The sequence below is a fragment of the Kryptolebias marmoratus genome, linkage group LG10 (assembly GCF_001649575.2).
Source record: "Kryptolebias marmoratus isolate JLee-2015 linkage group LG10, ASM164957v2, whole genome shotgun sequence".
Lineage (NCBI taxonomy): Eukaryota > Metazoa > Chordata > Actinopteri > Cyprinodontiformes > Rivulidae > Kryptolebias > Kryptolebias marmoratus.
In genome coordinates, this window is record NC_051439.1 from 1,606,111 (window position 1) to 1,616,536 (window position 10,426).

A 10,426-nucleotide genomic window follows, 5' to 3' on the forward strand; every position below is an offset into this window, starting at 1 on the left:
GTTCTTCAAAATAAAAGCATAAATTAACCGCTAGGTGTCACTGTTTGACTAATGAACAAGAAGGAGAATTTTAACATTTAGTAGCCATTTACACTAATAATGACAAGTGGCAATGCACATCAAACATGGGTGTTTGATGTAGATGGTTCTGTCCCTGCCATCACTCTCCCTGGGTCTGAGCAGTCTGTCTCCTAGAATAAAAGTTATTTTTCATAACTCATAACTACCCAAACAGAGTTCAACACAGCTGCAGCAGTACTGTCATTGTATATGTCTAAATAAAACAGGACTTTTTTAAAAAATAAACTCAAGTTCATCAAACTTACACAAAAACCAAAAAAAGGTTTTACAAAAAGCAACTGGACTTCAGTTCTTGTAATTAGGTTGCTTTATTTTTCAACTTTTTTGTTTTGTTGTGCCATGTCCTGGATGACTGAAAACCTTCCCAGCATCAAACTTACACTTAACTGTGATTCTCTCACCCTGTCTGAGTGTCCCTCCCTCTCTGAATTCAGCTCTGTTCTCTGTTGCTTTCTCTAAAAACACCACAACAAAATCATTTCATAAAAACTTCAGCCATTCTCCAGCACATCCCAAAGTTTCTCAATGTGGTTAAGGTCTGGACTCTGTGGTGGCCAATCCATGTCTGAAAATGATGTCTCTCACTCCCTGAACCACTCTTACACAATTCAAGCCCGATGAATCCTGGCATTGTCATCTTGGAATATGCTCGTGCCATCAGGGAAGAAAGAATCCATTGATGGAATAACCTGGTCATTCAGTATATTCAGGTAGTCAGCTGACCTTTGACCTCATTCTTTGAGCTCATCTTGTTGCTGAACCTGGACCTGACCAACTGCAGCAACCCCAGATCATAGCACTGCCCCCACGGGCTTGGACAGTAGGCAACACTTCACCTGCCTCTCTTCTTACCCTGATGCTCCCATCACTCTGGAACAGGGTCAATCTGGACTCATCAGACCTCATGACCTTCCATTGCTCCAGAGTCCAATCTTTATGCTCCGCAGCAAATTGAAGCCTTTTTTTCTGGTTAGCCTCACTGATTAGTGGTTTTCTTAAGGCTACACAGCTGTTCAGTTCCAATCTCTTGAGTTCCCTTTGCATTGTGCATGTGGAAACGCTCTTACTTTCACTTTTAAATGAGTCCGGAGTTCTAATGTTGTTTTTCTTCGAAACGTTTAAGTGATCACCGATCACAATCATTCAGGCTTTATTTCCAGCTACATTTCTTCCTTGAAGACAATGGGTCCCCACTATCCTTCCAGTTTTTAATAATGCGTTGGACAGTTCTTAACCCAATTTTACAAGTTTCTGCAATCTCCTTAGATGTCAGTGATTTGACCCTTCTCAAACAGACTGACATCTTTTCCACGACCACAGGATGTGTCTTTCACATGGTTGTTTAAGAAATGAGAAGCAACTTATTGCACCAGTTGGGGTTAAATAATTTGTTGCCAGCTGAAACATAATCACCCATGCAGTAATTATCCAATAGGAGGCTAGTACCTATTTGTTTAGTTAAATTCAAGTGACGACTTTCTTTTTGGCCAGGCCTTGTATATTTAGCATCCCGATCCACACTCCATTCTAGTAGATGGCGGTAATGCACGTTGCTTGCCAACTGCCATAAAAAGAAGAAGAAGAAGACGTCACTCCTCTTCCGAGTTCTGATTTTAATGAAACGCGGAATTAGGCCCTGTCACTGCACGATCTGTTCCGGAAGCACAATCCGTATCGTCAGCTCATATCGCATGCGCCAAAAGGAATACTTCGGGAAGGGCTTTTTGGGGATTTCTTTTCTTTTTTGTGTGTCATTGCAGTAGTATAAATAATATATGATTTAAAGTGAATACCAATAATACATTTCAAAATGATTCAATAGCAACAATACAGATAAAAATGATACAACAGCATTTCGATAGACTGCTATGACTGATCATAAGTAATCATTACGTCACACAAAGAGCGTCAATTTATTTAAGAATTTATTTTTTTACAAATACAAAATGAGCAATAAATAGAACAAATAATATTTAGCAAATTATGCCAGGATAGGCTTCTACAGTAAATCTCATAAAAGATGACTTTTATTAAAATAAAGGTCTTCTGCTGTCAGTAATGGGTCCACCAGAGGAAGCATTGACAGCGTAAATACTTTACAGTCCACTCAATCAACCAATACGCCTTTTTTTCTACTGAATTATAATTTTCAAAGTAAACTAAGACAGTTCTTATTCATAAACGGAATCATAACGTTGTCTAGGAAAAATAATCAATTTATAGAAAGAGAAATTTCTATTAATGTTAGCAATTTCTGTTCATCTTCTTATTTTGAAGTGTACCGGATGTTCTGTATGTGTGTGGCGGAAGAGGTTGGAATAAATACGCCGCCAGTGTCGGACAGGCTAACAGGATATAATTTAGTGCACTTTTAGAATTAAGGCTGGAAGTAATTATTTCCAGTCAATTATTCTAAATCTAGCATATTCAACAGCGATAAACGGCGATCGGAAGTATTTCTTTTTAGCGCATGCGTAAATGAGCTAACGGTACGGATCGTACTTCCGGAACAGATCGTACAGCGACACATCCTGAGTGGGGAAGTTGTCTCGGAAACTCCTCGATTTTAGGTCATTATCACAACTTAAGCAGGTATTTTGTCTTTTTAATTCCACTTAAGAATGATGTAGAGACGCAGTGTTAAGTTAGCTAGCTGATGTTATAGCTAATAATGTTTCTTATCTGGTTGACAAAGTTCAAACATCTGATTTAATGTATACTTTGTTTAACAGTACATGCTCATATCGATTAAAAGGCAAGTAGTTCCTTTAACCAACTGATTAGTTGAAGCCTTGCTGACGTACTTATATGATCAGCAGTTTAGTACTTTTTTTCTTTCTTTTTTTAAACTAAGACTTTATGTATTTGTAATTTAATACATGTCTATAACTTTGAGGCTAAACTTGAACCTTCTGGTATGAATTTGGAGTCCCTTCTCTCCATACACATTACCTGTTTCTAAACTATTTGTGTTCTGACTTCAGGAGTAGTTTATTCAGTAACTTTAAACAACACCATAGTAGCTTTAATAAGTGATTACATTTACACATAAACACTGAATTACACAGAAAGGTTCTGTCCACCACATGATAATTGATATGTCAGATGTTTTAAGTGGAATTATCACCACAAACTCTCTAATGCTAAAGTCAAATAGTGCTAGCAGAAGGGTCTTATTTTTACAATTACAGTTCACTATCATAGTAAGGTGTTTTAAATTTACTGATTAATTAGATTGTCCGAGATTGGTTATTTTAATGTGTCTACACTATGGATTACAGATGAGGCATTTACTAACTCTCAGAAAATTATATATATATGTTATTTTGGAATAGTTTATCACCTTCTAATGATTTGACTTTGTGTTTTGTTGTAAAATTCAGATATGGCCAACATTCAGATCAGGAAATATAAAGATGAGGATGCTGAGCATGTGCAAGAGATCTTCATCTTGGGGATGAGTGAGCACCTGCCCGCCTCCTTTATGCACATCTTGAAGCAGCCACTGACCCAGATGGTGCTCATGTGCACATTCTGCGCTTTCTTGACCAGCTCCAAGTCCTTCCTGTTGCCCATCCTGGCAGTCACCCTCCTCCTGGCTGGGGCCCGGCAGATGGTCGTCTACTTGCTTAATAAGTACATAGAGACCTGCCTAAGAAAAGATCTCAGAAACATCAGTGAGACCTACCTGGGGCAAAAAGACTCGTGTTTTTGGGTGGCTGAAAGTGATGGGCAGGTGGTTGGGACAGTGGCATGTCTTCCTTCTAAGAATGAAACAGGGTGCCTGGAACTGAAACGGATGTCAGTGCACCTCAGTTATCGTAGATTGGGCATTGCTAAGGCTTTATGTCAGACGGTAGCAAATTTTACTCGTGACAGGGGTTACACTGCTGTTGTCCTTCACACCTCTGTGGTGCAGACCGATGCTCAGAAACTGTATGAGCATATGGGTTACAAGAGGATAAGCGAGTCTGCTGCTCCTGAGTTTGCTGCTAAAATATTTAACTTCAACCTGATTGTCTACAGACTTGATTTACAGCAAAATTGAGAAAGAGACTGAAAGTAACATAACCCTGACATTTTAAAGTGATAGCCCCATTCATTTATCCAGTTTCACCTTTAACGGTTTTACACTTGGGACTTTTAATAGTCTGGTCAGTTTTGAAGTGCTGATCTGATGATATGTCAAACAGTTCTGAAATGTCAGCCGTAGACAATGAAGTAATGTCTTGCCAGACATTAGTCAGATTAAAGTCTGGCAAGACTGGCCCTTATTGTGTAATATTTCTTGAGGAAAATGAAAGTGTCATATTAGTACATTGTTAGCTAAATGTCTTTGTGTTTGATGTCTGTAGTGTTAGCAAAAGAGCTTTTGAATCATTGGATGTCTATCACAACTTTTGGAGTCAATTTGATTCATAATGACTGCCACAGCTAACTGGCTTTAGAAAACACAAAGATTACTGTAATTCATTCAGTTTTACAAATACTGAGCTAAAATCTGGTGTGGTAGTAGCTGAGAGTCATCACCAAAACATACTCTGAGCCTTAACAAGTTGTGCAAGACCTCCACTTTTTTTTGTTGTTGTTTTTTTTTTAAATGTGACCAAAACAGCGAAAACCTTGTAATTTCTTATCACAAGATGATCTTTGTTTAAAACTCTGTCATAAAAGACAATGGGTGATATGCATTCCTTGCTAGACCTTTTAATTAAAAAGAAATGTTCATGTTTGTTTACTGATTTCTGAGAAAATCATTTCTTTTTTGTTTTAACTCCTTATAATAGCTGAAATCAGTAAACACTGTAAACTACTGGCAATTTCTTAACTTTTTACTCTTCCACCTTTAAAACATTGGACAAATTATTGCACTAGTATTCATCAAATTCAAGTGGACAATTTTCTGTTAATGTTGAGATTTATTTGGTTACATTGCAACAATTAAGATTTTACCACACAGAAATTATTGGCGTCAAGTTTCTTTATATGAAACATTCTGACTAGGTTAAATTTAGAAATGGGTGACTATTACTTCTTTGTTTGCAACTATAATCAACAGTTGAGTGTAAGAGTTGATAAAGGGGGGAGATCTATGATTAGTCTATCTTTAGCTGTGTCTGCTTTCTTTTGTCTGTTTCCCAAAATCTTGCAATAAGAACAAAACCAGTGTTATAGTTTGGTAAACATTGAAGTGATGTTTAAAATATAAGTAACATGTAAGTGAGAATACAAAATCACTGAGGAAGAAACTGCACTTTAGTAGTGAAAATCTAAAGTGCAGAATTTTCTTTTGTATTTATTAACCTATCAATGTTCAGGTTAAAAATAATGCAATTCTACTCTAAAAGGTTTCACATTTTCTGGTCAGTTTTCACTAATTTATGTGTTATTCATTTCAACAAGCATCCTGTTATTGAACAAAGATGAACAATTAGCTTTATTTTACAATACTGCATTATGAATATTTTATCTCACTGTTAATAATCATATTTATCTACTTTACTGATGTGTTTGCCTTTTTTTCTTTTTTTTTCTTTTTTTGATTAAATGTTATCCAAATCAGAATTTGTTAAATCTCAATGTTTACTTTGTAGTGTGAACTACAAACTCAGCCCTGAATGTTTTTTCTGCACATAGTGTGCTCTGTACGGAGGTGTTCTCTACAGCTTTACCTTTTATTTATCACATTTTCCACCCAAGAGACAAAAATTAGAGGTGGATATCTGTTTAACCAAAGAAGCAAAGGAAAAAAAACAAAAACAAAACTCATTTTGACTCATTCTGAGATGCAGCTCTTGGGTGTAATGCAGAATTAAGTCACTGGTCTGTTTGTCAGGTTATTATCACTTGATGGCAGAATGAGGTTTTTTCCCATGTCTATATGTTTGTTTGTTTTTACAGTTGGCAAAATACCTTACTAATCACTTAGCAGATTTTATTGAAATACTCAAAGTATTTGCTGGATAAATATCTACAACTGTTTAACTTTTGGAGTCCAAGATGGCTGCCACAGCCAAGTGACCTCAGAAAACAAAAATGGCAATATCTCAGCCAATTTTTGGCTTTTGTAAAGTGGGAGTAGCTGACATTTATTCACTGGCTGCCAACTACCACATGTGTTTGTTTAACTACGGAAACAGCTGAGGTGACTAAATATGGCTTCAGTGGTGATGACCATGGAAGAGACTTTTGGGATCCAGAAGTTCAATTTAGTTTGTTTATATAGCTCCAATTCACAACCAAAGTCCTCTCAGGGCACTGTACAAAAACATGAACATACATTATAAAATGCCAATTAGTAAAAGTTATCTATCTTTAGACTGATAACTTGAGTGTATTCAGATTGAGTTGAATCTTCACTTTGTAGCTGCTTCTCTCTCATTAAGTCCAACAGTTTAGCAGATTAATTCATATATTTCCACTTCAGTGTTTTCTCCTTCATTTTATGCTTGTCTGATTTTTGCCACATTTGTGTACCTACACAGACTACAGCTAGCCTAATGTAGGTCAGTCATGTCACTTAAGATTCTACAAGGACTTTGGCATTCAGCCAAGTGCTTTGTTTACATTGACTGTCTACCTGCATTTTAGAATTGCACATCATTATTTCTGGAAAGCTACTGGAGTAAACACTTTCAAACAGCATCATTTGATGTAGTTCAGGATTGTCTTTGTTTATTTTATAGATTGCAATGAGTACCTTTTAAACCAGTAGTAAATGAACCTATTTCCTTCTTTCTGTTTTGGTTGTTCCCTTTTTAGAGGTCACCACGGCGAGTCATCCTACTCTTGTTTTCTGCATCCTCTGTCCTCACTCCAGCTACCTCCATATATCTTCACTTATTTTTGGGTTAGCATCAGAACCCTTGTGTTTGAAATGCTTAAAGAATTGTTAGAAAATGGCTGTTTAACTCACACTATGAAACAAGGTGTCATCACGCTTATTCCTAAACCCGGCAAAGATCCAACTCTTCTTGATAATTTGAGACCTATAACACTTTTAAATAATGATTACAAGCTCCTGACACACATTTTCGCTAACAGGTTAAAATCAGGCATATACCAAATTATCTCTGACACCCAATCTGGATTTATAAAAGGGCACTCTATGCACAGTAACATTAGACTTATTTTGGACTTAATTGACTATAACCACTTACTTGAAAATGAAGGCTTTGTATTATTTTTAGACTTTTATAAAGCCTTTGATATGATAGAACATGAATTTATGTTCAAAACTTTAGATCTATTTGGATTTGGAAATAAATGTATTAATGTAATTAAAACATTTTACAAAGATACAAACAGTTCAGTGTGTCTTCCACATGGCACCTCACAAAGATTTAGCATCAACAAAGGTATAAAACAAGGTTGTCCTATCTCCCCCTTACTATTTATTGCTGCTGCAGAAATGCTTTCCATATCAATTAAAAATGCTCAATTTGGTAAATTGTTGGTGCTAGGCAAAGAGTTTTCTATTAGTCAGCTAGCCGATGACACAACCCTCTTCTTAAAAAACCTGAATGAAATTCCCAAAATTCTCAATTTGATTGAAATATTCTCAAAGGCTTCAGGGCTTAAATTAAATTTAAACAAATGTGAAATTTTGCCTCTAAAAGATTGTCCCATATCTACTGCTTTTAATATCCCTATAAAATCCAATGTCAAATATCTGGGTGTGCATATAAATAAAAATAAATCTGATTTAGAAAATCTGAATATTTGGGAGAAACTTCAAAAATGTAAAACTCAGTTAAATAAATGGACACACAGAGATTTATCTATTCTGGGTAGAATATTTCTCACCAAAATGGAAAGTATTTCCAGACTTATTTACCCTGCATATACATTAGGAATACCCAATTCAGCAATCAAATCTATCAATAGGATGAATTTTGACTTTATATGGAAACAAAAAACTCACTATATCAGGAAAGGTAATTTAATCAAACAGTTTGAGGATGGAGGACTACAAGCCATAGAATTTGACAGTATGAACGGCACTTTAAAAATAAACTGGCTTCGGTCTTTTTTAACAAACCAAAATGCATTATGGTTCCATATTCCCAGTAAAATATTTTCTAATCTGGGCGGAGTTAATTTCCTTCTTAGATGTGACTTTGACGTTAAAAATTTGCCTGTTAAACTTTCCTTCTTTCACCAGCAAGTTTTATTGTATTGGAGATTAATCTATAAACATAACTACAGCCCACACAATACTTTGTGGAATTGCCGTTATATTAAAAGTAATAGGAAATCAATCTTTGCAAATAATTGGCTAGAACAAGGTGTTTGGTCTGTGATGCACTTATTAAATAATGGAGAGATTATGTCTTTTGAAAACTTCAGTGTTAAATATAACTTGCAAATAAATTAAAGTGAATTTCAAAAAATTATTAGAGCTATTCCCCCAAATATTTTATGTACAGCAAAATCACTTTACAATATCCCTGATTACAGAACCCCTGAGCTACCTGGACTTCTGATTAATGGGCACAGTATCACAGATAATAAACTAAAAAATTCAAAAATTAGGGAATGCTTTACTAGTACTCTGTTTCCTTTTGTATCAAACCCAAATTTTATATCACATTTCTTCTCAAAGATTCAAAAGAAAAAAGTTAGAACAAATTATTTAAATCTTCCCGTTCCTCCAAAAGCTAAAGAAGTCCATTTCAAAATTTTTTCAGGTGTTTATCCCTCTAAGGAGTTCCTTAGACTTCGATTTGCTATTGATGATAACACTTGTTTATTTTGTGACAGTGGTATTGAATCGACTGAACATCTCTTCTATGAATGTGTGTATTGTAAAGCTTTGTGGGATGATGTGCACTATTGGCTTTTCCCTAAAAATCCTAACTTACCAGAACTTTCTAAGAAAGACATTATTTTTGGGACTCTGAGAAAAGAAAAGAATTTTGAAAGGTTATTAAATCTAATAATTATCATGGGCAAGTTTTTCATTCACAAATGTCGTTTTCTTAAAGTCAAACCATCTTTCCCCATCTTTCACAAAGAACTCTGCCACCTCTTCCCTTCTCTGAAATTCATGGACAAACATCAAGATGCAGAACTATTTAATATGATAAACAATCTGAAACTGTTGGAAAACCCCTAATGTTTGTTTTTTGTTTTGTTTTCTGTTTTTTAAATTTATTATTGTTTATTCTCATGTTTATTTATTTGCTTTTTTCTTTGTTTCTTCTGTATGTATGGAAGCAGTTTGGGTCGGCTTCTTCAGGTTTTTTTTCTTGGGTTTGTGTACATCAGTTGCCGATACCTTGTTTGATGTATAAGATGACAATAGCAATAATAAAAAATAAATAAATAAAAAAATAAAAAAAAAATCTTCACTTTAACCTTTGTCCTTGTCTTTTTTCTGGTAGCTGCATTTGTAACAAACTTCTACCAAAATAGTAATTAACTTCTTTCTCCAACTATTTATTTTCATTAAATATTTAAAAAAAAAATTAATATCACCATGTAATAAACAGTTGAATAAAATTATTCTATATTTTTTAACATGAACTGGTTTGTAGTTATTTGTTTCGCCCCGGGGCGCCTCGGTTTGAGTCAGGCAGCAGCGAGGACACCTCAGGACGGGTCTGTCAGGACCGGTCACTCAATGGATGGATGTAGCCCGTCCGCAGGAACGAAGCCGGATTTTTGACACAACGTTTCAACCACATTTTGTGGTCTTGAAAGTGGAGCCTCAGTTTTATATAAATATACACAGCTGTCTTCAAATACTAGTTAATCCGGTTTGTTTATATCACTCGATAATACTTTTTATCAATGAAGAAACCAATGAAGGCTAACAGCTTCTGTTGCTAGCAGCTGGACAGGGAGTGTCTCACTGACAGCTCAACAGCAACAACCAGCTTTAAGATTTTATTAGCTGTCACCGCTGTTGAAATGGAATGCTTGGTTGGAAATCCAACCATTTTCTTTACCCGCTTCTCTGTTCCGGGTCGCGGGCAGCTAGTGCCTATGTCCAGCAGTCACTGTTTGAAAAGCAGGGGGACACCCTGGACAGGTCGCAAGTCCATCACATGGACACATAAAGACAAACAACCATTCTCACTCACACCTAGGGACAATATTAGAGTTACCTAATATGCATGTTTTTGGTCTGTGGGAGGAAACCTGGTACCTGGAGTTTACTGATCTTAGTAAGATCAGTTATCGTTAAAATAAAGTATTCTGTATTCCAGATTCTTTCCCAGATATATATATATATATATATATATATATATATTTACTTGACTTTGTAGGTAGACATGCCACACCCACATTGTGATATTTATCACACTTACTATATATATATATATATATATATATATAT

At 35.5% G+C, this 10,426-nt stretch overlaps 1 protein-coding gene across 1 annotated transcript; it reads left to right on the forward strand.

Moving 5' to 3' along the window:
* The first annotated feature begins 2,449 nt into the window (after positions 1–2,449).
* Positions 2,450–4,772, forward strand: nat8 (N-acetyltransferase 8). Its single transcript, XM_017404988.3, has 2 exons — positions 2,450–2,673; positions 3,465–4,772. Exon 2 carries the CDS (start codon positions 3,467–3,469, stop codon positions 4,127–4,129), a length of 663 nt encoding a protein of 220 aa, XP_017260477.1. The 5' UTR covers positions 2,450–2,673; positions 3,465–3,466; the 3' UTR covers positions 4,130–4,772.
* The last annotated feature ends 5,654 nt before the right edge of the window (positions 4,773–10,426 follow it).

Bases quoted from the DNA above. Each gene is read 5' to 3' on its own strand.
- nat8 (XM_017404988.3), top strand. From the start codon at position 3,467: ATGGCCAACATTCAGATCAGGAAATATAAAGATGAGGATGCTGAGCAT.